Raw genomic sequence first — 27,657 nt, forward strand, 5'->3', positions numbered from 1 at the left:
TCTCAAATCTTGATTGCCTAGATCCATTTAGTGTTTTATCATATGTGCTTTAAGCGGTAAATCTCAGGTAAAATGAACTGTTCTATCTGCCAGGAAGGACTCAAACACAGACCCAAGATAAACAAAGACTGGATACAGTCTCTATATTATCTGCATGTCGTTTGAAATCTACAAGACATGCTGACTCCATGTCTGTGTAGGTTCCTAGTCAATCAGGTCATGGTCGTCTTAAGAGAGGCAGCTGGACTCCTTTAAAACATTTCACTTCTCATCCAAGAGGTTTGTTCAGCTTGAAAAACAAAAAGGTGGAGAGTCCCAGCTATTTAAACCCTAGTGGAGGTTGTTCTCTATGGACGTGGTAGCTGACCTACCTACTATTAATCATGAGCTAAGGTTTGAAAAACCGCATGTGTCATTATCAACAGGGGTTCCAAGTAAAACCACTGGCATCATGGGAGAGTGTCTGCATCTAAATTTCACTCTTTCATGGATGCCAGCATATGCTTGTCAAATAAAGCCTGATTTTAGTTTAGTTTTCCTTCTATAAACAGAGATATTTCTAAACTGGAAATGTTCAAACTTTCAAACTGGCGCAGAAAAAAATTCAAAGGGTATTAAGTGTCTGATGGTTCAAATTTCCTGGAAGGACGATCATTACAGTATACTGTAAAATGAAACAGTGCATGTACATATTATACTAGAGACTACATAACCACCGCACCAGAGGTGTAAGCACATTTTGCAAGGCACTTATTATACATTAAGACAGTTTTATAAACCTTCGTATGTGAGATAAGGAAACCAATGAACAGCCTCAAACATAAACGAACAGGTGGAGATGCAGACTGTATTTACAGATTACAGCTCCACCACAAAACAAACTTCCATATTAAAGCGAGACTGCTCAGCAAGGAAAAACAGTCAAGTAAGTAAGACTGAATGAAGACAGATTAAAAATGAATTGCATCTGCTCACACATTACTCAGTTGTAGGGTTTTCTAAGTACTCAGATGTAACACTGAGGAGGAAAACCCAAAGAAATGGCAAACAGAAGTTCATTCTAATAAATTGGAAATGTGGGTCACGTCCGTCAAATGGAGAAAGAAACTTGTCACAGTGAAGACAAAACAACAATGTATAAAAGTAAAAACATTTTAATTCAATCATTAATAAAACAGATAAAAATAGTAAGAACATTCTGCGTAATAAACATCTTCAGGTATGCTGGGTTGTCCTTCTAGTCACCTCACGTGAGCAGACAATGCAAACCAGCCTTCTCGAGCTCTCTCCTTGTCCATCTATTGACAATGAAGAAAGTTTTTTTCAAATCCAAGCAACGACATGTAAATAATGCACACTGTTTGTGTGTGTGTGTGTGTGTGTGTGTGTGTGTGTGTGTGTGTGTGTGTGTGTGTACCTGTGTTTTGCCATCCCTGGTTTCTCTTTCAAAACTGTGAGAAGATGCATCAGAGCCAGCAAACCTGCAGCAAAGATAATTAATCATCTACATCATGTGATCTTCAGTCAGTTCTTCTTCCTGACATCATCACTTTGTGTCTGTTTAAGGTGCTGGAAAAGAAATGGTAAAAAGAACCTTGCTGTTATTTGTCATAACATCCCTCCCTGAGCCGATCTGATACTCACCTCCTCTCACCCTCACCGCCACCACTGTGTGACCGGAGCTCTCGCTCAGGCAGCAGCTCTGATGCCTCCAGGCGTTTCGCTGCAAAAGATGAGGCGTAATGATTTTAAACTGTCATGTGTGCTCCAAACAGACAGCGACATGTTGCTTTTACCCACTGGATTCTGGATTCGGGCTGAAGGCAGAAGCTGGGATCGGGGAGATAGAGGGAGAGACTCTGGCTGAAACACTTTGCTTCTGTTGCTCGATTATTTCCAGCAGTCGACCTCGGGCTGCAGCGCTCTGCCTGTTCAGCTCCAGGAGGCGTTGCTCCACGCTGTTTGCACTGAAAGTGTTGGGTGATGTTGCCTAAGCAAAAAAAACAAAAAAAACAACAAAGAACGAGACACACACCGCATGTGAATCATTACTAAATCTGAATGAGGAGGCCACCTAAAGGCTCAGCGCAGTTCATTCGTCGACGCACCTGTCCCATCACGCTATGAAGGGAGGGTCAGAAAGTTAGGCGGAGTCAGGGGAGCCACTACTCCACCTCTAAAAGGTGAGCTGCTCTCAGAGAGCTTCAAACAACCCCTTAAATCTCACCTGTTGAGTCAGCTGTTGTTCTTCAGGAGTCCACACATGCTGGCTCCGCCTCTCTTTACAGCTGGACCCAGACATCCTGCTCTCTGCAGCGCTCTGAGGTGTTACTCTCCCGGTGCTGCTGCAGCTCGACCCTCTTCTCTCATTGCCACTGTCGAGCGATTCTCTGACCCGTGACCCGAGGCCCTTTGCCTGGCTGAATTGAGCCCTGATAAGATCGGTCTCTCTGCTCAGCTGAGCAATCTCAGCTAGCACTGTGCCCGGAGACCTCTGTGAGCAAAGAGGGTCAGAGGTCAGCGATAGCGAGGAAGCAGAGGGAAGCTGAACTAGGGGCAGACTGCTGAGACTAGAGTCTGAGCTGTGAGTGCGGAGGTCCCCATAGGAGCGCAGGAGATCCGCAGCAGGAAGCTGCTGGTGCAGTGGCGCAGGACATGTTGCTGTGGAAGAACGAGAAACAAAAATTAGCTGCCTCAAGGTGAATCATTTCTGTGCTGAATATTTGAAATCAGATAATAATTTTGGAAGTGAGAAAGTTACCAGGAACATGCTGAAAGTGGTCCCGCTGTTGAGGTGGTGAGAGGAGGACGGCAGAAGAAACAGGTACTCGCTCAGCACCCGTCGCAGACTGACAGCCTGTATACCAACAGTTCACCAAAATATAAACCATTTTCACCATTTACCAAATTCCTCTGGACAGAATATACACAGACAGACTGCACAAACCTGCAGTTTTAACCTCAGAGAGTGGGGTTTGGCCACTGTGTTCACTCAGCAGTCCGAGCCCTCCCATCGCCAACACCACTGTGTCCAACTTCCGCTCCAGCTCTGCTGTCCGCTGCTGTAACCCTGCCTGAGAGGCACATCGTCACCAACTCATGATTTATCAGCATAGATGGAGTAACAATAACCTAAGCCCAGTCCCACCTGCAGGGCTGTAGCCTCCTCTCTCAGAGTCATGGTTTCAGCAGTGAGAGCATCAATGAGCCTCTGCTGCTCTTTCAGCTCCTCCTCCAGTTTTCTCCTCTCCTGTGCCGCCTCCTGAGCTTCATCTTCCCTCTAACACATTACAGACAGACAGTGATTTAAACACATATAGCAGACTGCAAATATTTGCATCAAAGCAAACCTGCCCTACAATTTAAAAACTAATTCTATTTATTAATGTGAAGACCCCTGAAAAAGATAAGAACTGTGCTTCAGCATATTTACATGAGACTTTCAGCATTAGTGATGCTAAATCAGAAATAGTAACAAACATTTTACAGATCAAGCATTTCTAAAATGTGGTTTTGCTGCTATCTAAAGATTTCAAACTAGGAATTCGTGTCTCCTTGCATCCCCATCGATGACATGACTTTTTAAATAAAACCAACATTTAATAAGAAATGAATGTATCCTATAAACTAAAAGATGCAGTGACAATGGTACCACGATCTTATTTTTTGTTTATGCGAGTAAAGCCTGCATGGATTATCTTTAGTTTGAATAATAATCTCCACAAGCTTGTGTGACAAAACCTTTTTTGATATCCGGCAGTACCTTTTTAAGGAGGTGCACCAAACGTCCCAGTGTAGAGACCAAGGCCACAGAAAATCCAGTAAGGCTTTGTGTTCTGTGCTTTTTGGGACTCTGTGCAGATGTTGGTGCTGTATCAGGGCTCAGTGCGTCCAAATCCGACTCCACCTGACCCAACATGGCCTGCAGCAGGCCCAGACTGGACTGATCCCCGCTGAGAGAGGCAACAGAGGAGCCGTCCAGCTCTGAACCCTGGGAAACACACTTCCTGCCTCTGCTAGTGTGATTACCGATCCAGTCTGTTCAGCATATAAAAGAAGAACAACAGACATGATCTCATCTCCAAACAGAGTATTTCATTTTAGAGAAAATCCATCCCTTGCAGATATTACCTGACTTGCTCTGAGGCGGTTCAGAATTAAGAACCTGAGAAACCAGGACTGATGTTTCCTCTCTGGTGTCCTCCGACTGACTCTGTCTGGACCGAACACGCTGAACAGCCACGGTGGCATTGAGAGCTGAAATGACATTAGATAAGTGTTTATTTTCACGTCTAATGCCAGATTGTAATAAATGATTTCTTGATCACTACCTAAAATAAATATAACACACTTCTAATGGCACTAAGACCTTCTGATTATCTGTTTATCTTACCTGTCTGAGCTGGTGCCCTGTCTGATGTACAGGGTGTCACGGGACTATTATCCTTGTCTCCACGGTGACGGCTGTGATGATGACCTTTGTGTTGCTGTGACACTCTAGCCCGAGGCTGCGCCTTCATTTTTTGTACATTGACCCTGCAAAAAAGTGTTATGAGCAATCTAATAGTGACAGCAGCATCTCTGTCATTGTTGTAGTGTATAACAGTTAGCAGGGATTAGCACCTTCGTATTACATGATACTCTGAACTGGTTGAAGGACGGGCATCATCGTCTCTGTGGTCGTCCTCTGAAGCTTCCAGTTCATTAAGAGCCTGAAATAAATCATTGTAATTGTGTAAAATGCAAATAAAAACTCAAAACGGTGTATAGTATTTAAAAATACACTTTTTTAAATCAGTAAGCATTGGATATGTTACCTCTTGAGTGTTTTCTGTTAAATATAGGGTTTAGATCATTAAAAGAAATAAAATAAACTAATAAGCATAGTTGTTGTTCTTTAGATTATACACTGCACATGCTGTATTATGAAGCTAATAATGACAGTCTCAATAACACACACACACACCTCTTGATCCATCATTGACTGGCTGAGGAGAGACAGATGAGTTGGACGATCTGGTCTTTGGAGAACAGGCAGTTCTGAGTCAGAGTCACAGTTTGGAGCCACAGTCACTCTGGGGTGTCCTGAGGAAAAACATTTAGACATAAAGCAATACTTATGCAACCATCAGAGAGAATTTGTGGCTCTTCAAAATGAAAATACTGGGACAAACACCCAATGTTCAACAATCGGGTATCTCAATGACAAAGCAATGGAAAAGAAGTTATTCTATCTAGTCACTGCATCTGTTTATCTGCACACAAAACAAGTTGCCAGATACCGGTGTGCCTGCGTGGAGCATCTCCAAACAGGTCTTTGACCACAGCCAGGGCTTTGTCAGAACGGGCCAACACATCCTGCAGCAGCAGCTGATCAGAGAAAACCTGCAGCAACGCCACACAACTGAGTTTAACTCAACACTGTAAGAGCCACTAAAAAGATACAGATACACAGATACAGAGCAAATATATATATTCTCACTGCACTGTACTTACCTCCCTGATGATGCTGAGACTGGCCTGGTCCAGGGGTGCAGGGCTCCCTGCGTGCCTGAGACGTCGTTTCAGGGCTTTCTCTTTCAGCTCCCACTGAGCTGCTGCTTTGTTGTGAGACTTGTGGAGCTCATGCCGATGACTCTGAACCAGAAGAACAATCAGACAATCTTGAGACCAAGGTACAGTAAATAACACTTAAAAAATAAAAAGTGCAAATGTTCTTGCACCTTACCAGCTCCGCAGGTGTCAGCTTGTGCACAGAGAGGTCGTTGACAGTGCTCTGAAACCAAAACGCTGAGAAGTTAGACAGGCTAAATAAAGGAACTTATAAAAGGTTAGCTTGAATGTTTGTTTTTTTACACCATGAACATGTTTCTTTAGTTTAGCAAGAAATTAGATTCCTTGATGATCTGAGTAACCTCTAGAAAACAAATAATCTCTCCTCATACCTTTCTATTTCAGATTATGGTAGAGAAGATTCACAGCAAGCAAGAGTAGACTGTCTTCTAATTGCACAGAAATATGCACAAGTACAAGACTGCCTGCTTAGTTGTGACTGGCCTTCATATGTCTCTAGTATTTGTTCAGCTGTCAATACTCACCACCCACTCTCTTCTTTGAGCTGCTGCCTTCTTGGGGCGAACAGGCCTTTTTCCTTTGGCGTGCTGCTGTGGACGGCCCACTCTCACAAACGACATCTGCTCACAAACAATACGATAAGGAGACTTCGTTAAGGCTGCACACGTTTCATTTACCAAAAGTGTCTAGTATGTAACAACAAGCTAGCTGTTAACTCTCATTCCCATGGCGAAGCTTCTGTAACTTTCACTAAACTAGGATGTACGGCTGAGCTATCTTAGGCTAAAAGGCAAGTTAAAACTGAAAAAACATACTTTTTACAACGTGGAGCTCCGGTTAATAAAGAGAAACGCCCACCAAGCTGTCTTTAGACGCCGTTTTAAAGGCTGGTGACAAATAATAGCATCAAAACCACCTCTTCAGTTTGTGAGACATTTTTCAACAGTTGCGCGCCACTTCCTGTGCCGTTTCCACGGATACCGCTTCAAACAGTGGAGCATCACGGGAAATGAAGTGCTGCTGGGAAAGGTGGCGAATCCTTTTCATTAGGCGGCAAAAAATGCCCCCTGTCGGTGATTTAGGGTCAATGTGAGATACTTTATTTTTATTACTGGTTAGTTTATATCTGAGGTTTTTATTTTGAGTGATAAAATTGCTTTTACATCGTAAATCCCTGAGACAAATTTCCACCCATTTACCCTGTTTGCACTCTCTTCTTCACCTCTCGTGTGTTCTCTCTGTTGCTTTGGATGGCTGATCGTAAGTATTTAAACTCATCCACCTTCACTACCTCTGCTCCCCACTCACACTACAGATTACAATGTCGTTTGTGAACATCATGGTTCGGAGCAGATCCCCGATGCAATCCCAGAAATAAGCTTTAAAGAAGACCACAACAATTTTCTTTGAATGTTCCAGACATGCTGGTAAAATAAAAAATTAAAAACTAGGCTAAAAATATACATGTGAAATTATATCGTGCACTTTTAAAACAGTTAAAATTCAATCAAAAATATTGATGTGATTTTAATTTCTTTGTCAGTCTGATCAAAAAATTTGCCTTTGATAAATACGTTCATATCGCAATAAAAATACAATGATAGTAAACTGAATTTTAAAAAACTGATTCAAAATTAAATAGAAATAAAAATCTTAGAGATGTTTTCTGAATGAAGGTGAGGTTCTTGAAAAATCTTGTCTAAGGCTATTTGTCTCGGCCTTATGAGAACATCCCCGCTCTTCAAATGTTATTTAAATTAACCTTCAGAGAAAAAAAAACTTATGGGAACTTTCACTAGTTGTTGCTAACTTTCCCAAATAACCGCCATACAAAAAATAAAAACTTTGCATTAATATCTGGAATCACCACTAGATGGCAATGTCACTGTTTAAATGTCTGCTGGTGTTGGCACAGACGTGTCCAACTGTCAAATGTTTCATCTGCTCTTAACCAGAGAGGAACTGATAGGGTTTATTTATTTGTTTTTATATCGCACAAGGCTCAGACTGAACTGGTTTAGGTTGCACTGTGGGGTAAGTTCACTCAAAAAAATTAACGCTGTAGGATAGCCTGACAATTGCGACAAACCAACAACAATATTTAACTGGACACGTGGTGTCTTTCCTTCAAGGTAGTAGCATTTTAATAGTAGTTTATAGTATAATAATAATAACAACAAATTCAAATAGTCTATCTGTATACCTGGAAATCGGTGCAACATATGAATAATGTATTTTAAGCCAAACTGCACATTTGTTTTTCACTGAGAAAAATCCCTCTGACCTCAAGTTAAAAATTTAAGATCCAATCTGGACGACTGTTGCCAAAAAAGACGGTCGGATGATATATCTTCTTATTTTACTTTTTTAAAAATATCAACTAAATTGCAGCATTTTGACCAGTGGTATGTAGTTTGTTGGTATTCCCTGTATATCTACTCTGGTTGTTACAGTGAGGTGTGGATTTGCATCTGACTTTTTACACGCCCCTCTCACTCTGACACAGGGTGGGTTAGATTCTGTGGGCTTCAGTTCAAGACTGACACAGATTTGGTTGACTGACTTCTGACACTCAACAATGCAGGCCAAGCCACAAAAGTTTGAAACGTTATCTTTACGCACGGAGCTGGCTGTGAGAGGACTCGAGGGTGACAGCAGCTGCGCGCCCATGGATCAGGCTACAAGTGTTAGTTTCTCTGGATCCCCGAAGAAAGTCATTTGAAGAGTTCAGCCTCGCTGCAGTGCCAAAGGAAATCCATTAGTTTCTCTACACTGGATTTACCAGACCTCCGAGGGTTTGCAACTGGAATATCAGTCAAACTTATAAATTCATATATTTTCTGACTTTTTTTTAGTAGTAGTATCCATTTGGTTTTTGTGCATCTCCTGAATAACCGGAGTCACTTTTGGAGAATTACGCACGCGATTTCTCTAACAAATGACAGCCTCTAAGTGGTTTGTGGCTCCTACATTGCATCCCCTCTGCTCCCTTCATCGGACCGACCCAGCGTATCACCCCCCTCACCAGCTTAGACGCGGGGAGTAAAAGCCTCTCAGTCTCTTCCAGTGCGCCAGCGTGCGGCCGCGGGCCACCTGGCCGAGAATGTGGGGAGGAGGTTTCCCGATGTCTGTCACCGCGATTGTGACTCTGCTGTTGGTAATTATTGACGTGAAAGCGAGCGGGGAGTTTTGCCACGGCTGGCGGGACTCCCAGGGTGTCTGGAAAGAGGGCTTTCAGTGCCCGGAGAAGATAGACGGAGTGGACGCGATAATCTGCTGCGGGAAATGCGAGCTACGCTACTGCTGCTCCAGCACGGATGCGCGGCTTGATCAGGGGAGCTGCGATAACGACCGACAGTCACCGGAGCCCGGGACAAACAACAAGGAGAACAAGGACTCCGGTGCAGGTACAAGCCCATAACTTGCACTCACTCTCGCTTCTGATAATCCCACTAATATTATGAGTAGTATTGAAAGAAGAGCGCTTAAACATGTGAAGAGCAAAGCGCAAACAGAATAAAAACTAAATGTTTGGGGGGGGGGGGGTTCTTTAAGTTAAACTCTTGTATAGGAAGTTTCATAGTTAAATCCCCTGTGTTCTGTAGACTTACGTGTGATTCATATGAGAGAGACACTGAGATAACGTCGGTGCACTAAAACTGCCTGACCTGTTGCTTCAGTGGGGAGAGTGCAGTCTTTGTTCACTTCAGAATTTACAGTCTCAGTAAAACCTTTTTGATTTTATTCATTCCATATAAATCTTACCATACGGTATCCCATAAGCCAACCTCATACACACCCCACTGCTTATGTACAGGATGCCTTGAATTTGATATTGTAAATATCATTTAATATGACCTGCTGGGAGCTTTGGTTTCCTCTCATAAACCCAGCAGACTCACAGTATCTCCCTGTTAAAAGCTGCATCTGCTGGCTGGCAAGCGACAGCTGCACGGACACAGCAGACTCCTCCAAAAAACCGGTTAACTGCCCTCACAAATGGCAAACTGTGCCGTGCTGCTGCACTTTATAAATAGCCGTGTTTGTTCTTTAACAGTGCAAGAGAGGGGCCGGGCTCAGATCACGCCGTCCCCACGGGGATCAAGTTTGGACTTGACCGGATCTTGGACAGTGTAGCTCACGAAGGGTGCTGACAGCTCTGTTCATTAAAAAGAAGAAAAAACACACGCAATTTGCGTTATTTCCTCTCAGCAGGCTCGTGGAGTCTCTTTCTGTTGGCCAAGCTGCTACTGTAATCTAACCACTCCATGTCTCTGTGGTATCTGTGGGCTTTGAGGCCCTCACACTCAGGTCATGCTTCAAACTAGAAGCTCACATATAAGAGGCATCATTGCCAAAACCAGAGGCAAAGTATGACCCACATTTTCCAACTTTTACCGTGGATTGGGTGACAGACCTCTCCCCCTCTGGCCCCTCATTCATCACTGCTTACATTCCCATAAGTTAATCTACTGTAAAGTCTCTTGAAAGTGCACCATATCACGAAAGAAACATACTAGACATGAGAGAAAAGTGCAATACATGTTTCCTCAGAGGATACCCTGCCCTCTCCAGCTACAATCTGTCATTTGCTAATACTGTCATAGCTTATCACTACAGGAAGCAATATATACATTTCATTCATAGACCTCCAGCCAAAATTACTTAAAGGAAAACCTTTTTTTCTTACAAAAAGAAGAAGTGTTTTTATTCATCCACAGCCCAGTTCACTTTGTGCATTTTACACATTTTTCATGTGCGTGCAGCCTATTCATCATCTCAAAGAGATACACATAGTGCAGTGTTGGGGGAATAACACGCAGGAAATTATTAATGTGCTGAACATGAAGGAACATATGGTATTTGGGAACAGGAGAAAGCCCATGGGATAGGCTGAAGGAGGGGTCCAATCAGCCAGCCAGCCACTAAGAATCTGCCCAAAACAAGAGCTTAGCAGAGGGGGCTGCCACAGCTCGACTACAGCAACAGGTGTGGACGAATGACAGGGAACAATAGGAGGATGGGGGACAACTGCCATGTGCACAAAAAAATGCCTCAAAAGAAAGAAGTAAAAATAATAAAGTTAGAATAAAGTTAGCTTTTTTCAAATTTATGTGAGTACTAGGTGGGGTTTAGTGCTCAGTGTCCACATGAAGTGGCTTAAAATTAAAAGTGTTTCAGCAGGAAATACTTGTAAATATTACAACCAGTAAGGAGGCTCTGTGGATCCTCTATCAAATGTTAGTTACTAGTGAATTCTTAGCTTTTTTATTTAACCGCCTAAGACCCGAACTCTTCCATGACATGCATTTTTAATTTCTCTTTGATATTTGGGCTGATTGGGACCTGATGAATGTAAAAACAAAGAATTGCCAGATTTTTTTTTACCTTATTTTTGTTTCTGACAAAAATGAGATGCACATATGAGGATATTTGTTTAAAATTTTAATCGAACAGTGGCAGTATAATGGCCTCGTAAGTGGATATCAGGCCCGAAATTTAGTACTTTGGTCAAGACAACACAAAATGTGATGTGATCTCCAGGTCCTAGGAGGTTAAAGCTGCACTTCACTTTATCTGTTGCTTTGGATATCTGCAAAGCCAATCACACACAGCTTCTGCTGCACTTTGTGTCAACTGGTATTCTAAGAAGCTAAAGTAACATTAGTTAACTCTATACCTGATAAAAATCACCATGTGGCCATGTCAGCATCACGAAATCAGCCTTTAGCTCAATGCTCAAAGCACAGCTGTGCCTCTGCACCGACTGACTGAGCTGCAAGCATGGAAACATGCTCTCAGTCTTGTTTCTTCTTTTCCACTCCATTAATCATCTCTTGACCTTCCAGATTTATCTTGTGACCCCCTTCAGGGGGTAACGACCCCTATGATAGGACCCAAAGGCCTAAACTCCCTGACTCTACAGATTCAGTTTCAGCAGCTACAACAACCACAAGATTCAAACTGATCCATTACCAGCGATGTAATAATGAAATATACAAAAAGTGAGGCTCATATGGTAGCTGATTTTTTGATTGCTGTGTACAGTAAAGAGCTTATTTACTACTGTGCATTAACTTTTTAGGACCTTTATTCACTCCATTAATGATTTACCGTACAGTGTTTGGGAAAGTAGCTCTAATAGCAGTGAAGCCAGGGGTAAAGCAACACAAGGAGAAAGTCCTTGAAATGACTGCTCCTCATTAGCATTGCATAAAAAGGGAGTGGAGGTAGAGATGTTGAGGTGGAGGCCATATAAGTACAGGAAAGATGGCACAGAGAGGCTCCCTGGTACATTTCTGCTCTTGTCACTTATACTGTAAATGTTCCTTTTACAACCTGTTTACTGTGAGGTGTGCAGCTGTGTGGTGCAGAAGCCTCTTAAGTTAACACCACTTCTTGTCGAAAGGAAATGGGTCAAGGTCCTGGTTTGTTTCATGTCGGCGTGCCTCTGCCTCTGCTCTTGTTACCAAGACCTTGCTGCCTCTGCCCATGAGTGATCTCCTGCTCTTAACAGCTTCCATGCAGTAATCCTTTTAATACCTTGCCACGTTTGATGAGCATTTTGGAAAAAAAAAATCAAAGTCCCATGGATGCATTTCAAAGAGCTCACAGACAAAAGGAAACTAGAGCCAGTTTGCCACCTCTCTCCCTCTCTTTCTCTCTCTCTCCGGCATACAGTTACACCTCGTAATACACGGACACATTCAAAGTGGAAAATAACTACACCCAGTGGGAACAATAAAACACAACTAATCACTTGTAATGTAACATGGTCGTTATTGTGCTTTGAAAGGTGTTTGTGGTAGTGAGCATGGGAATGAGCAACTGAGGGAAACACCTCATCGGCGGTGACCTCATCTTGAATGTCGCCCTGTTTCAGCCTTCAATGCTTTACCGAAAACGAAGAGTCAGGAAAAACTGTTCCTACTGTTGATTGCGCTTTAGGCTTGTTTTTGGAGCTTTTCCTGCTCACTTCACAAAATTTACAGACTGACACTGAGTTCTTCTCGCATAATAACGCGCCAAAGCTTCTACCTGCTCACACAGACATCTCCTATTTGACCCAGCAATTTATAGTCTGATTGGTGGAACTGTGAGAGTTACACAAATACGTAGTTGTTGAGAGTATGATTTGCTGCGTTAAGCAGAAACAAAGAAAAGGTCAGTGAGAAGGAGCTGGTTTATTCCTCTGATTTAAAGAGCTGAATAACCTCCCATTCAGCTACATTAAATCAGTCCACTTTCATACCTTTCTTTAAGCAGATGCCAAGTACTGTACTTCAACTTGAGTAACTTATTTTCAGAGGATTAGTAAAAAAAAAAAAATAGGGGTAAGAGGAAAAAAATGAGAGAGCGAGAAAAGGGTCACAAATGTTGGCTGGCAGCGAGGCTTAAGAATGTCACCAGTACAAATGCACACAGGTCTGTGGGGTTGAAGAGGCCGGGGACACAGTGGGGTGTGCAGGATTAAAACAGATCAAAACAAAGTTAATAACTGCTAATGAGACTCTGGGACTCCCTGGGGACTCAAATCCAGTGTACCTTCTATTTTTCTGCTCCAGTCCTTTGTTTCACTGTCTCATTCAATCACCACTCACATCAAGGAGCCCCTGTGCAGATAAGCAAGACATGTGAGCATGCAAGGCAGCACAGCTTAACAGGCAATAGTTTTTTTCACTAATCGCATGTTTTACAGCTGTTTTACATCTGCTCCGATGGCCGCCCCTCCCTGAGCCTGGTTCTGCCGGAGTTTTCTTCCTGTTAAAAGGGAGTTTTTCCTTCCCACCGTTGCCAAAGTGCTTGCTCATAGGGGGTCATATGATTGTTGGGTTTTTCTCTGTATGTATTATTGTAGGGTCTACCTTACAATATAAAGTGACAAATTGGTGCTGTAGAAATAAAAATGAATTGGATTAATGTCAGTTTAATGGCAATGTCTCTTCTTCTTTTCTCTCTGTAGTTCCCATCTACGTGCCATTCCTCATCGTGGGCTCAGTGTTCGTGGCTTTCATCGTGGTGGGCTCTGTGGTCGCTGTGTGCTGCTGCCGGTGTCTCCGACCCAAGCAGGAACTGTCCTCTGGAGGCACGACAGGAGGTGGGGCCGGCGGTGGTGGGCGCCTCCTGGAAACCATCCCTATGATGGCGAGCACCTCCAGGGGTTCCTCATCCCGCCAGTCCAGCACAGCCACCTCGTCCAGCTCGTCCGCTCCAGCCGCTGTCCCCCGCACTGGCCCTCCTCCAGTCATGCGGGCTCAGGCCTCCTGCTGCCTGCCCCCTGATGCCAGCGTCTTTGTCAACATGCCCACCAACTTCTCCGTACTCAACTGTCAGCAGGCCACCCAAATCATGCCTCACCAGGGACAGTTCCTGCATCCGCAGTACATCGGCTATGCCCACCCCATGTCCTCTACCGCAGCCTACTTGGACCCCACTCAGGGGGGCTACAGACCCCTCCAGTCACCCTGCCCTCCTCCCACTGCTGGCTCCAGTGTCACCAGTGATCAGAAACACCCTCCAGTGACAGTGTGACGAGGGCCCAACCAGCAGACCACTCTACCACTTTATTTTCAAAGATTAACTTGTGAAGTTTAACCTGTGAGGGCTGCGGCAGACAGACCTTTGGGCACACTGCCAGGGTGGGGGGGTTAAAAAAAAAAAAAAAGAAGGCAGGGAGTCAGACTCACATGAAGGACTCATAAAGCTGTTCCTGGTAGCTGGACCTGCCCTGTAACTGTGTGTGGTTTGTGTCTGTTTTGTATGAAAGGTGGAACGAGCTAGGCTCAGCCTGCGATGCGTAAGGCAGATGCATAAATATCCTCTCACTGGATGCAAAGACAAAACTGCATCTCGGAGGATTGTGCAGCCCTGATGAGTAATAATGCACAGTTCACTGCAGCCCGGAGATCAAGTAAAGGCTGCATGTGTTTGTGTTTGCATGGATGTGTGTGAGAAAAAGATTTGCAGGCTTATATGTACAGGAATGAGCGATGACTGGATGATTTATAGCAGCGGACTGTATGAAAAATGGACATTCAAGCAAAAACAATATATGACCACATGCTGTGTTTATGCCATGTGCACATCTGTGCTTGTGAATGATTGTGAGTGGTTTATATAATACAGTATATTTTTGTTTGTGCTGAAAGTACGAGGAAAGAAAGCATGTGGATAGATATTTGTACTGTTCGTGTGCGAGTCCGAGAGAGTGTGAAGTGTGGAGGGATGCGGTGGCCTTGTGAGTAACTGTGAGTGTAACTGTGTGTAATGGGAAATGCAGGTGGTGTGATGTGAAAGGCAGTCGCGATCTCCCTGTAGGCCATTTAAAATCTAATGAAGTGAGCACAGGACACAGACTGTGACGCTCCACCCTACTATCCAACCCCCCCCCGCCTGCCACCCAGAAAGCAAAAAAAAGAAACAAAGAATTACAAAACCCCCAGAAACACATTCAGAAATCCCCCCAAAATTAGATCTATTCACAAGGCAGGCCGTTAATGTTCCTTGGACGTGTGAGTGTGCGACAGAGAAGTGAGAGGAAGTTCTCTGAACATTACAGTTAATTATATAGCAACCCCCCCCCAAAAAAACCCCCAAAAATGCCAGCTGCCCCCTTCACTTCTCTCCCGCGAGGTGTGTGTGTGTGTGTACTTCACACCACCACAGTTCAGTGCATTAGCACGGGCAGCTCCGGGGCAGCTCTGAGTCATTATTTTCCACTTAGGAAGGGCAAGGAAGTGGCCGCTTTGGTTGTTAATCTGTAAAAATAAGCGAAAGTTGCTGAATTTTCTGCCGCTCTGTGTAGCGGTGTAAAGCTGTGCCACTGTAACCGAGGAACGTGCAGCTCGAGGAATGTGCTGCTCCACCGAGCGTGCAGCCCGACATGTCCTTTAGTACCGAAACTGGTTTGCTTGCGCACCTCATCTGTACTCCAAGCACAATGTCTGTAAGATTCATTGGGGAACTTATGTGACATCTGGGGGGGGGGATAATAGTAAGAGAGTGTGTGAAATTGTGGAATTATTTTAGATCGAATGCATTTGCTCCACCTGAAATACAGTGATTTAATGCAGGAGAGACACTTTTTCATATGAAACTGAAAAAATAAACATATTTTAAAACTGAAAATAGGCTTGCTGTGAGTTTTCTAATAACCAGGAAGGTGAGTGATACTCAAAGCACAGACGCACATTTGGAAACAAAGCCCTGGTTAACAAAAACAAATATGACTGGTCGACTGGGTTGTTTTAATCTCCTTAAAACACTCACGCACTTAAACTACTAGAAACACATTCACAGACTGGTCTACCTCCCACAGAGGACGTCATCCGGCACACACACGCACACACATACAGGAGAAATAATAAACCACAACAATGGACAGTTTAAGAATATGATGATGTGAAAGTGCAGTTTTGGCAAGCTCCTCCAGAAACTCAGCTACAGTAATGTGGAAAGCATATCGTCCCGTTGGAGAGTCACTGGGGAGGAGTTGAAAAGCATAAAGCAGCACCCCGATGGATTCTCCATACTGTAGCAGCTGTAGTTTTTCGGGCTGGGCCACATCCAGGAAGGTGGGTGGGAAAGGGATCTCCAGTTGGGGAGGGTGGTGGTGGTGAATTAATCGGCTAATGGTCTGTCTACAGTCACTCCCTTGGGATTAAAGAAGGAGCGTGGGAGAGGTTTGATTTGGCCAATTTATAAAATGCTAAGCTTTTAATGTTCGCATTGACATTTTCTATATTTTCTTTTCCTTTCCATCCTCTGTGTGAAATGTAAACCAAGACTCCTCCAGCTTCCCGGGAGCTACAGTTGGACTCAAAAACCCCTCGCTTTGATTGCAAGAGCACACAACGCGCAGCCAAAACACAAAGACATTTAGTCAGGCCATGGATTGATTAGATTTAATGATTAGGACAACCCCTCTCGCCCATCCCCTTTCAGTTTTGCATTCCTGAACCAGAGTGTCCTCAACACAGAGCTCACAGACAATGGACTCTACATTCAGACAAACCCCAAAGCTAGAAAAAAAAAACAAAAAACAACAACACATGATCCATGCGAGCGTCTCAATCAAATCCCTTCTGGTTGGGTGCCTTTTAGGGCAACTTCAAGTAAAATACTCCCGCTAAGACATGTTTTCACATATGAGTACAAAAGAAACAGGCATTAATGAAAAGAGAAAAAAAATAGAAACAAATACACATTGATGTTTGCTTTAATTTAAAAAAGAGAGAGAGACAGAGAGAAAGAAACAGTCCAGTAAAGAGTGGAAATGCAACAGAAATAAAAGAGGAAGCGCTAATGCCAGTCATGCTGCTTCCACGTCAGCTGACGGTGGTAGACGGGCGGCGTCTGGAGTCACGGGAGAGGTCAGAAAATAAAACAAAATGGATTTCTTTAAACTTGTGAAAAGGAGGAGAGGGACACGGAGGCTGCAAAGCGGCTATGAGATGGAGAGATAAGGAAGGAATGAAGGGAGAGCTAAAGCAAGAGGAGGTCTCAGTGGGGTAGGAGGGGCTGTGGCAGGGTTGTGGTCCGGTTTGGTGAGCGTTCTGCCTCAGTGGCATCTCTATGGTGTTTGGCAGTGAGGCTCGATGCTGAGATGTTACGAGAGAGAGAGAGGGGGCCTGTAGCTGGGGGTGCAGGGCTCTGGCGGGTCCTCGGTATATGCTTCCCACCCTCTAATTTTAAGGAATTCTTTGCGCCTGTATGCGTGTGAGCGAGCGAGCGAGTGCGACTATTTTGACGTCCCCTTCCACATCGGCGCGTGATGACAGACGGGAAATGAGAGGGAACCGTGGATGCGAATGCACATGGATCGACACACGCATGCACACGAACACGGGAGCGCCAATGCGTGCAGACACACATGCACAGGCAGATAGAGACGCACTGGAACGCGCACACACACACACACACACGCGCTTGCGTGCACACACGTAGGCATAAAGCAAACTCAGTCTGAGGGATATACAGATATGAGTAGCAGTCTCTGAGTTTGACTTGTCACGTCTGTGCATGGATATGATTGCTCATGCCTGTGCAGCCTTTGTGAGTTATAACAATGGTTAGTCCGTATATCCGGCCTGGTCCCTTCTCCCGAGTCAGTCCTCCAAGCGCCAGCGACGGCCTCCATGCCTGACCATGACTTCCGTCCCCGGCAAGGGGTCAGGTCACTGTCCAGTAAGGCCACAGCAGGGGTCGGTCACCCGGCGTGAGGGTGTCACTTAAGTCTATCTCCGCTGTCACCTTGACAAATTCTTGCTTCAGTGAGCCAAAGCTTTGATCCGGGATGGGGCTAGAGGCTGGGGCGCTGGCGGGTGGTGTCATAAGAGCGCACTACCTGGGATTGAGACACCACACCATGCTCCTCCTGAGAGAAGGCATAGCCATCTGCAGAGAGACAGAGGAGAAGTCTTACTTGTTAAGCCTGTGTGCTGAGTGACAACAAAACTGTGAACACAGAGATGACACAGTGAGACTGTTGGCTTCTATCAGTCTTATGGCTCAGTCACATAAACTCCTTGCAACTAGGAAAAATTGAGATTTTTTTCCTGTGATTTTTTTTTGCATTTAAAAACAACCTCAAGTAGTGCTGGTGATAAACTGGTAGCCCAGAGGCTGAGCATGCATCACCCTCTGGGCTACCACTTTTGATTGCAGTGCAAATACGTATGTTACATAGCACTTTTCTACTCTGCTGGAGCACTCACAGTGCTTTATACAACATTCATTCAGCCATTTACACAAGCACTGTGATCTTCTATTCAAACTCCAACACATACATTAGAGAGCAACTCTGTTCAGTATCTTTGGCATGCAAACAGGAGCAACAGGACCAAGCATCCAACCTTTGAATTAGTGAATGACCTGCTCTAACTGCTGAGCTGCAGTGATCGTACGGGAAACCTGTCTTCAAACAATTGCAGACCAACTCAGACTGACCACGATCTAATTTGCCATCTAATTAATAAACAGACACAGGTTGCCAACACGTTGCAATCAATCGCTGTTTGCACTGATAAGCACAACTCGTTTGCAACAGGGAACTTAGCTGTTTGTTTTCTGGTTATTTGCATATATAAATGCATATAAAAGTAGCTGAGGGGTTATGGCACTTAGGCATCCTGCAGCAACTCTGTCACTATTTTTGGAGGAATTTCTGCTTTATATCTATGAGGTTCTTGCTGGTACTTAATCTTGTGAGTACTTAATCGTTAAGCCATTACAAAGCTTTCCTTGCCAAGGATTTGCAACAGATTTGCAATTTTTGCTCTTTATCACAGTTAATTGCTGGATTATCGCAAACAGGTTGCACATAATTGCCACCTTGATCCCAATCAACAGTAAACTGATAGCAGACTGACTCTGTCTTACTGGTGTTTTATCACCATTTTGATGCACTGAAGTTGCTTTGAAGACAGCAGCTGGTTGTTTTGTCTTTGAACCATTTCAAAAGTCAACAAGATCACAAATCAGTTGCGCACAGTCGCAATAACTTTGGCCTCCAGCCACCGTTCGCCTTACTGTGACTGGAGCATTAAAGCAAGACTTGGTTTACATGATAGCATCTCTTATTGGAAAGAGCACTCACGTGACACAGTCTGCTGCACAGAGTTTGAGCGTCCTACACTTGAAGGTGTTTTCCTAAAGACTCTTGTCAGCAGATGGGCCCGTTCGTTTAGACTGCAAGATAAAAAGAGGGAAAGGTAAGGAAGAACATTTACTCCAAAGCAGCACAACATAATCACTATAATAACACATAATTATACAAATGAGAGAATCTCTGCTACTCCCACAACTACATAACACCCTTACTAACAACCAGTCTACAGACTTTCAGGATCTTTGCCTCTAATTTTTCTATGACTATGAATTTTAATCTTAGCTGCTCTTCAGTAAAACACTGCAGCATAACAGAAAAGCAAAGCACTTGTTTAGATGTAACATAGAAACACACAGATCAATAAGTAAACAAAATCTCAGCAGATTTAGGACCAGAAAGTTTGTTAGAGGTGGATTAGACAGCGACTGCTTTTCACATTCACTTTAACAGTAAGTCATAAACTGCCTGCAGGGTAACAGGACATCCACAGTAAACTGTTCCTCATCCCCACTCCACTCCACTCCACTCCACTCTCCCCCCCATTCCAAGAAGAAGACTGGACCCTCTGTTCTGAGACCACACGCCGTCACGGCTCCTCTCCTCCGGTGACCAAAAATAACCAAGCCCATTCCAGATACTGCGCACTAACACAGGCCGGCTCGAATGCATACATACACACATATATTCATACATTTGTCTCCCGTGTCATCGCCATTATTACAGCCAATAAAGTGCAGACGTCGAATGTAAACGTAAGGGGCGCCTCGGGAAGTTAACTTCTGCCATATTTATTTGAAGGAATACGTTTTGTGCAGTTATCTGCCAGTGGAGCATTAAATTCACACACAAGGGTTTTCCCTGCACTTAGAGTACACAGAGGTGATGATGATCAGTGGAGTAATTATGGAGTCGACCCAGCCTTCCCAAGGCTAACATTTGGAACAAGCGGTTAGGAAATTTTCATAACTGTCTAAGACCGCTGGGAATCTTTCACTGGTGTGAAAAAAAGAGAGCTCTCGAGCCTGCTCAAAGACTTTCTGTTATGTCTGTTAAAATAATGTCTGTTACAAGGATGACGGCACTGTGAGGTCGATAAAATTACTAAACAGTGGCTGGACAAATAAATGAACGGCTCGTGCATCAGTATGACTTAAGCTGTCCTCGCTTCTGTCGTGAAGTTTCTCTGTGGATACTTTCTGATTCAAAAGGGCCCGAGGCTGTACGCTATTTGAACTCTTCCCCCCGAGACACTCCCGTACTGTACCTTTCCACCTTTTCCCATGCCTACCCTCCCCAAAAACTACAAACACAGATGTGCTCTTTTCCATTTTGCTCCATTGCTTCTCAGCTCACCCTTACGTTCCTTCTCTTATTCTGAATGGAAAGCACTCAAGGATGTGTTCCTGCCTCCCGGCGTTTAAAAGCAGGGTCAGTCAAGGACGGAGCCCTGTTTAAGGGTCAAGAGGAGCAATGTGGTTTTACACCCCCCCCCCCTTAGACTTCTTCTGCTCACTTCAAGAAACAAGAACCACCTCTAATGTACTTTCTCTTGGTGAAACCTTTAACTCAACCTCCTCATAAGATGAGAAAACTGTGGAACTCACTGTAACACAGGGAGATAAGTATTCACACTCCTCATGTGAGTATACGTTATGCAAACTTAACTTCTAATTTAAGTTGTCAAATATGAAGTAAAAGTAGAATACTTGTGTTGCTCTTGGTATTGTTCTTTATCATCTAACACCGCACTGTATGTTATAAGCTTATAGTGAGTTTTTACAATAAAAGCTAGCAGCCACAGTATAGCCGTCAAATAATAAATATGGAGATATAGTCAGATGTGTCTTACAGAGATGTTTGGGGGCATTAAACTAAAGTAGCAAAATGGAAATTTCCTGAATCTCTTTGTGCCACAGCTAGTAAATCACTAAACGTCTACAAACTAGGTTTTCCAAAATACTTTGGATGCTGTATCAAATGTAATTATATGAACTATGTTTGATTTATTTCAAATTAATAAAAAAAAATCAACATACCATATCTTAGAACGGAGAAATATTGGGGGGGTTTTTTTGGACAAATATAAGGTTGTTTCTAAATTGTCTCCAGCATAACACTCCAACAAAGATGAGACAAGGGCAACATTAGACTGTTAAAGTTGTGGACTTGCTAAAAATAACACCTACAGTTAGGGGAACATCTCACAGCTGACTAGGGTTAATTGGACAGACACCGTTACATGGACAAAAGTACCGGGACACTTACACGAGCTGCCCATGCCATGAAGCTCCCAGCACACAGCTTTGGTGCTGATGTTAAAGCCAGAGGAGGTTTTTAGGGCAGTTATTGAGTCAGCAGAGCGTTGGCAACTTTTACGCACCTCAGGAGTCAGCAACCATGCTCTGTAACTTTCTGTAGTCTTGTAGTTTAACACTTGCACTTTGCAATAATACCACAGACATTTCTGGAAAAAATTACTTCTTGGTTCAAAATCTCTGCACCTCCAGAATGGATGAAAGGGGCGTCGGAGGAAAAAGCTCAAGAAACCAATACAACAAACCTGCATGGTGAGGTGTTTGATTTTATCCAGCTAGACTGAAAACACCTAAATTTAAAGATTAAGAGGTTTGGCCCAATACTTTTGTCCATACAGGTAAGAATAAAGCTTCAAGTTGGGGATTGAAATCATGTGCAGTGCAAAAAAAAACATTCATAATTTAGACAATCCAAGACTGGCAACCAAATCTAAATGGCTGAGATCTTTGGCCTCTTAGCCGTCATTGGTGAGCACAGTTTGTCACTACATCCCCACATGCAACCCCCCCGTCACCCATAAAACACAAATAAACATGATTAAATTGAGTGATGTTGAAAGCTGTCATTGGGTTTGCCCAATCAAAACCTTAAATTCTTTTTGGAAGTCATGGACATCAACATTCACGTTGGTATTAGGGTGCATTAGGCACATGGATTGGGTAACTTAGTAGCTTAGCCCCCAGTGATGCTGGATGACGTGTGCAACATTTGAAGCAATATATGCTGTCAGGTGATGGAAAACTGTTCATGTTGAAACTTTTATAAATCATTTTGTTGGCATCAAATTCAAATATATTTAAATGTCTCTGTTTCGATGTTATTTTTACAGTTTCCAGTGAAATACAGACTTTAAATGATTTTCAACTCCCTGCTTTTTGTTAGTTCATTTACATTTTAACCAGCATCCCAGTGATTTTGGAAAAGTGGTCGTGTACTGAATCTATAATTTGCACAATTTCCCTCAAAATTAGCCAAAGATCTTTATTCTAATGCAATACTGAGCACAACACTAAGTCACAGCCTTTGAAGCTACAGGCAAACATTAAACACACCAGATCAGTACAGCAGTTTAAATTGGTCCACCTATGAAGAAAAAGAACGATCGCATTTAAAGAAATAAGGAGAGGAAAAAAACGTGAGAACAATACAACATTAAAAGATACAAAGAGAGGGAGATGTGAACTTGGTTAATGGAAAACAAGCAGGAGTCACTCCAAAGCAGCTTGCAATGGGGCACACAGGTCATTTGAGGTCACAGGTCACACAGTGGGACAGTGCAAACCCAGAAACTACCTCTGTGAGCAGTTCTGGCTCTACGGGACCTCAGCCTTGGCCTCAGCCCTGTGGACGTTGCCACAGGGGGGACAGAAATAGTTTATTTTCACACATAAAAAATATAATAAAGATACTAGCAGGCCGTTATTAAAACTGCAGACATTTGGGACATGGTAGTACAGGACATATTAAATTTTTGAAAAATCTACTTGATGATAAAAAGATGTATATGTGTGATGTGATATCCCAAGATGCTTTGTAGCGTTTCAATACCTGCGGCTGCTGGCATCTCTAAGGACAGCTGCGCCTGGGTCAACGGACCGCGCCTCCAGCTCCTGCACCTCCTCAAGAAGAGACTTCCTCACAGAGCGGCGTGCGCTGCACGGCAGAAAAAAAGCTCATCAGCCCAATGAAGGAAACTGAGCGTTTCACCTCGTAGACACGTGTAATTCATTGTAAGAAGTGCTCAGTACAGGTTATGTAAACGCTTCAGTTAAGTTGAATAACGTCTGTATGGATTCCCCAAGTATTTATATTAAACGGATACTACTTACGCCGTCCAAGCGAAGTCTTTGAGTAAACACGCAGCAGGCACCAAGACCAGGCCCAGCCAGAAGTGCCAGCACTGCATCACCTTGCCAGCCTGAGGTGACAACACACAGGGCCCATTAATTTCCACTCATATATGAATCCACGTTGAGCATTAAGTCATTTTTCTCAGCAGCGAGCACACGGGTGGAGGTGGAGGAGAGGGGGGAAGGACGCATACGGTAACGGCTGGAGGAAATGTGACTCAAAAGTCATAAAGAGCATAAAGGGAGTTAGCCAAAGTTGAACATCTCGAATGTTAGGCAGAAATATTTAACAGCTTTCTCACCGCTTTTAACTACAACTCAAACAACATCACAGAAGCTGTGTGAACGTGGCAGAGATGCTGGCGTCCCACCCCTCCACCCACTACCTGTCTATCCAGTCCACCCTAAGTGACCTTTGCCTCCCTTCTTACTCTGTCTCCCAGGATTAATCACGCATCTGACTACTGTCTCCATTTGTCAGCCTGTATGTCTCTCTGATACTTACTCCCACACAACTCTTACTCCTCTGATTCCCTCCAATCTCACTCTTTCACAACTTCCTTTCATTATTAGTGACTGCATCGTTTGTTGCCTGTCCTCACTCGTTTTGGTAAATCCCTGCAGTTTCTCTCCGCTTCGGTTATCTCACTGCACGAGCTTGTGTTTTGCTTTGCACGTCTTTGTCTCTAGGTGTCAAAATCGCATGCACCGTGTCCTCTTTAGCTTTGAATACTTTATTGCCCGTATCACATGTTTCCCGCGTCTTGTTTTTGCATTTGTAAGGTTCCCACAGAAAGATGATAAACTGGGAAAATGAATCAGAGAGCAGCTGGAATCCCAACCAAGGCACGGACGATCCAAATGGACTCACACATAATCAGCGTTTCTGTCTGTGACAAATGCCTCCACACAAAGACTCACAGTATATCACATAATCTCTGTGGACGGCGAGGATGCAGGCATGAAAACATGAATTTCTCTGCTTTGTTATATCCATAGAAACAGACTGTTGGTCTGAGCCGCTACATGGATCTGGACACACATGTCACACGTAGCTATTCTGAGCAGACGTACACAACTCTTTTTCTCATCCTGTGTCCCACATGGACAGATCGAAATATAGATAGAGCGAGCGAGGGAAATAAGAGAGGCAATAGTGCAGTTGGGTGGGGGGGCTGTCTTTGACCATTCCCCAGTTAGGCTGAGCAGCTGCAGAGATATTTGACCGCATTCCTGATTTCTGACACAAATTGAATTAATGGGCTGCGGGGAGTTGGGAAGTCTCTATTCCCTTCCCCTGCCACTCAGCGGGGCACCTCATCTCACCCATGCCTTCATGCCCAGACTCTAAAATGAGTCTCTTAATTAAGGGGTCCCACACATCACATCACCCCCCACTGGACCCTCATCACCACCACCAGCAGCGGCAGCAGCCCACCCTGTTGAGTCAACACCTCCACAGAGGGCAGTAAAAGACTGGAGCTCGGGTGACATGCAGCAGGTGTGGGAAGCCAGGGGGGCTCCAGCAGTGTCGCCGTGGAACACCCAAGAGGTGAGTCTTTTAGGCGCCATGTAACAGCAACCAAAACGGAAGGGAGGGGCAGGTGATTTTGCAGAGAAGAGATGTAGTAGGAAGGGCCTTTTTCTAACCTCCACCATTGCACCTTGTTATAAAAATGAATGACGCGTGTTTATGGCGAGAGACTTGCCTGGCCCAGCATGTCAGGAGCAATAGGGATGGTGGGCCAGATGGCGGAGTAGACACCGAAGAAGACGATCCAGAGCACCATGCTTCCCCATACCGCCAGGTGGGAGAACTACAATAGAGAGACGGGGAGATAGAGAGAAGAAAGAAGGACGGCGAGAGGGAGTTAAGGAGAGATTAAGAGAGAGAAAAGAGAGACAGCATGAGGTCAAATGCTTTATATACAGCTCATCCCAATATAGACAACCTTCCCCTCCCTCCTTTCCCTGTGTGTGATCCACTGTAAGGGGACTCTGTGTGAATTCCAGTGGGACCCGGGCTTCATTACCGCCACACTGTTGTGCGGACAGCTGAATGGACAGAGGTGTCAGTCCCTTTCTGTCCATCCTGTCAGTCTCTCCTTCCTCTCCAACCACAGGAAAACGAGGAAAAAAAGAAAGCAAACGATGTGGCTGTCATGGCTGGAGCTGCTGTTATCCTAAACTCCATCTCCACTTTGGCTTCTGTTATTTTAGAACTGAAAGTTGAAGCCACATGCTCAGCTTTCTCTATGTCTTTTTTCAGAATTTCCCCTCTTTAAGCCCACTTGTTTCTTTCCTTTGTTTTATGTCTATTTACTAAGGCAGAGTTCAGGAACAGTCTTCTCCAAGTTTTGCCTGTGTAGAATACTGTTGTGTAATGTCACGAGCTGCTGCATTTTCTTATGACAGCTGGTATATTTTGACGATCAACAGCAGGATTATTTTTTTAAATCACGTTAACACGACTATTATCAGTCCCTTTCACCATCCTGCCTGTCAGTGACCTGTGAAGTAAATCAGTTAATGTCTCACGAATGGCAAGACCTTACTTTGTTTTGCATCATCACTGCCGTATTTCATTGGTATTCCAGCTAAGAATTGCTCGACAGCCACGCTTCCACTGAGACCGCTTCTGATGAGGCTTCAGTAGACGGATCAACTGAAAGGCATAATGCATCTTTCAGGTATGCATCATGTATCAGATTTCTGATGAACTTTTTAATATCTGTACGCCTCACTATGCACGGCCTGAGCTCCATTTGTTGCTTACAAGCTGAACGTCTTCAAGCACATTTGGCTGTTCTTGCAGCTGCTCCGCAGTTAAGTATCTCTGCTTGAGTTGAATGCTTAGTAGTGATTTCTTTGTCAAGATCTGGCACTTTCCAGACCTTTTTGTTTGTTTTTTTTAAACGGCTACATCTGAAAAACCGAGTAAAGGAAAAAGCTGCAGAGGAACTAGTTGGAAGAAAAGGTGCAAGCAACTGCAGTTTGAGAAACCTCCACCACAACATCAAGGTAGACCACATCTTCTGCCATGCTTTTACTGACTATGAAGCATTTAGACCAGGTCGTATGGAAAACTTACACTGAAAGGCTCACAGAGTACCCCACCCTACCCCAACCCTCCCCTTTATTTGTCAACACTGGAGTAAAATACAGCACATGTTGTGTGGTGTATTAAGAGTGTGTTAATGCTCCTACCCTGGTCCAAGCTGTGGTCTCCATTCCAGCTTTCAGACACACTGTAACGACCACATACTGCACGCACACACACACACACACACGCACAGAGAAGCGGGTGGGCAAATAAAAAAAACAGAAACAGGATTAGTTGACTGGCGACTGTGGAGATAATAAACAATAATGTTATACAGTAAACTCAGCAATGTCTGTTAAAATACTCTGGAGTCCCACAATCCCTCGCAGTCCACACACACACACACAACAAATAAACACCACCGACATCCACATGAGACTCCAAGGGAGTAAAATGATAGAGAGTGTGTGACGCCGAAGCGAAAAGAGAAAATAGACGGACGAATGTCAGGGGGAGTCAGGCTGGCTAGACGGGACTAGATTGACTGGAGACTCATAAGGGCTCTGAGGAAGCAGCAACACTGTGCTGTGTACACAAACACTGTGCAGGTGAAAAAAAAAGCACAAATCTGCGCCAAAAAGCAGAAATCAAAACAAAAGCAGACACGTATAAATTTCCAGTACGACACTTACTGTGTAGACCATGTTTCCTGCAAACAGGTAGTCGTTTCCCTGACCGTTACTGAAGGGAGAGTCTGCGGAGAGCATGCGAGTGTCAGCAAACCAAACTCATTGCTTGCAGAAGGATGATCTGGGCAGGCTTACTTACCGTGCTCTAACATTTTGAGTGGAAACCAAAAGAGAATAATTGAATGAATCAGTGCATTGATGCAGTGTCCCCAGAACACCTGAAAGAAGGAGAAGGACACAGAAAGAGAGGAGGTGGAGGTGGAGGAGAGGGACAGTGGAAAACAAGTCAGTATAAATTAATGCCAAAACACATAAATGCTCCATCCCCCTAAACTTCTAAACACACAAAAACATACAAAAACAGCAATTCCTCACAAGAGCACACAACTCCCACTGTTCTAGTGCCATCAAAAGTGAGCTCTGGTACACACACACACGCACACAGAGTAGGTTAAGCTGCTGGTGTACCCTGTAAAATGAAAGACTTCCTTATTCTCGCATTATGAATCTCATTATGGTTTGCAATGGAAACATCCCAGACTCCATAGCCCCCCCCCTTGTTTACTTGCCAAAGTC

General features: G+C 44.1%; 3 protein-coding genes across 12 annotated transcripts in view; 1 reads left to right on the plus strand and 2 right to left on the minus strand.

Moving 5' to 3' along the window:
- Positions 1-1,138: 1,138 nt before the first annotated feature.
- On the minus strand, positions 1,139-6,617 carry spice1 (spindle and centriole associated protein 1). The gene is made up of 18 exons (XM_042222073.1): positions 6,390-6,617; positions 6,099-6,194; positions 5,729-5,776; positions 5,497-5,637; positions 5,283-5,385; positions 4,967-5,085; positions 4,624-4,712; positions 4,394-4,536; positions 4,132-4,257; positions 3,764-4,038; positions 3,149-3,280; positions 2,948-3,074; positions 2,762-2,857; positions 2,228-2,661; positions 1,801-1,990; positions 1,645-1,723; positions 1,418-1,481; positions 1,139-1,298 (listed from the first exon to the last, which is right to left on the minus strand). Exons 2-18 carry the CDS (start codon positions 6,192-6,194, stop codon positions 1,242-1,244), a joined length of 2,319 nt encoding a protein of 772 aa, XP_042078007.1. The 5' UTR covers positions 6,390-6,617; the 3' UTR covers positions 1,139-1,241.
- Positions 6,618-8,055: 1,438 nt separating this feature from the next.
- On the plus strand, positions 8,056-15,702 carry LOC102302969 (protein shisa-2). Its single transcript, XM_005912246.3, has 2 exons — positions 8,056-8,981; positions 13,538-15,702. The coding sequence occupies exons 1-2, from the start codon at positions 8,678-8,680 to the stop codon at positions 14,104-14,106; spliced, it is 873 nt and encodes a 290-aa protein (XP_005912308.1). The 5' UTR covers positions 8,056-8,677; the 3' UTR covers positions 14,107-15,702.
- A 762-nt stretch (positions 15,703-16,464) lies between these two features.
- atp8a2 (ATPase phospholipid transporting 8A2) overlaps positions 16,465-27,657 on the minus strand; it is a 49,136-nt gene continuing 37,943 nt past the window's right edge. For all 10 annotated transcript variants that reach the window (XM_042222175.1, XM_042222110.1, XM_042222157.1 and 7 more), the window contains 8 exons: positions 27,221-27,299; positions 27,085-27,146; positions 26,557-26,613; positions 25,059-25,166; positions 23,329-23,417; positions 23,048-23,152; positions 19,172-19,263; positions 16,465-17,970 (listed from right to left, as the gene is read on the minus strand). In XM_042222175.1, the coding sequence (XP_042078109.1) occupies positions 17,876-17,970; positions 19,172-19,263; positions 23,048-23,152; positions 23,329-23,417; positions 25,059-25,166; positions 26,557-26,613; positions 27,085-27,146; positions 27,221-27,299 (687 nt within the window). In that variant the 3' untranslated portion in view covers positions 16,465-17,875. The remainder of the gene's footprint in view (positions 17,971-19,171; positions 19,264-23,047; positions 23,153-23,328; positions 23,418-25,058; positions 25,167-26,556; positions 26,614-27,084; positions 27,147-27,220; positions 27,300-27,657) is intronic.

The sequence above is a fragment of the Haplochromis burtoni genome, unplaced genomic scaffold (genome assembly GCF_018398535.1).
Source record: "Haplochromis burtoni strain Fernald_Lab_line unplaced genomic scaffold, NCSU_Asbu1 Contig_1, whole genome shotgun sequence".
In the NCBI taxonomy this organism is placed as follows: domain Eukaryota; kingdom Metazoa; phylum Chordata; class Actinopteri; order Cichliformes; family Cichlidae; genus Haplochromis; species Haplochromis burtoni.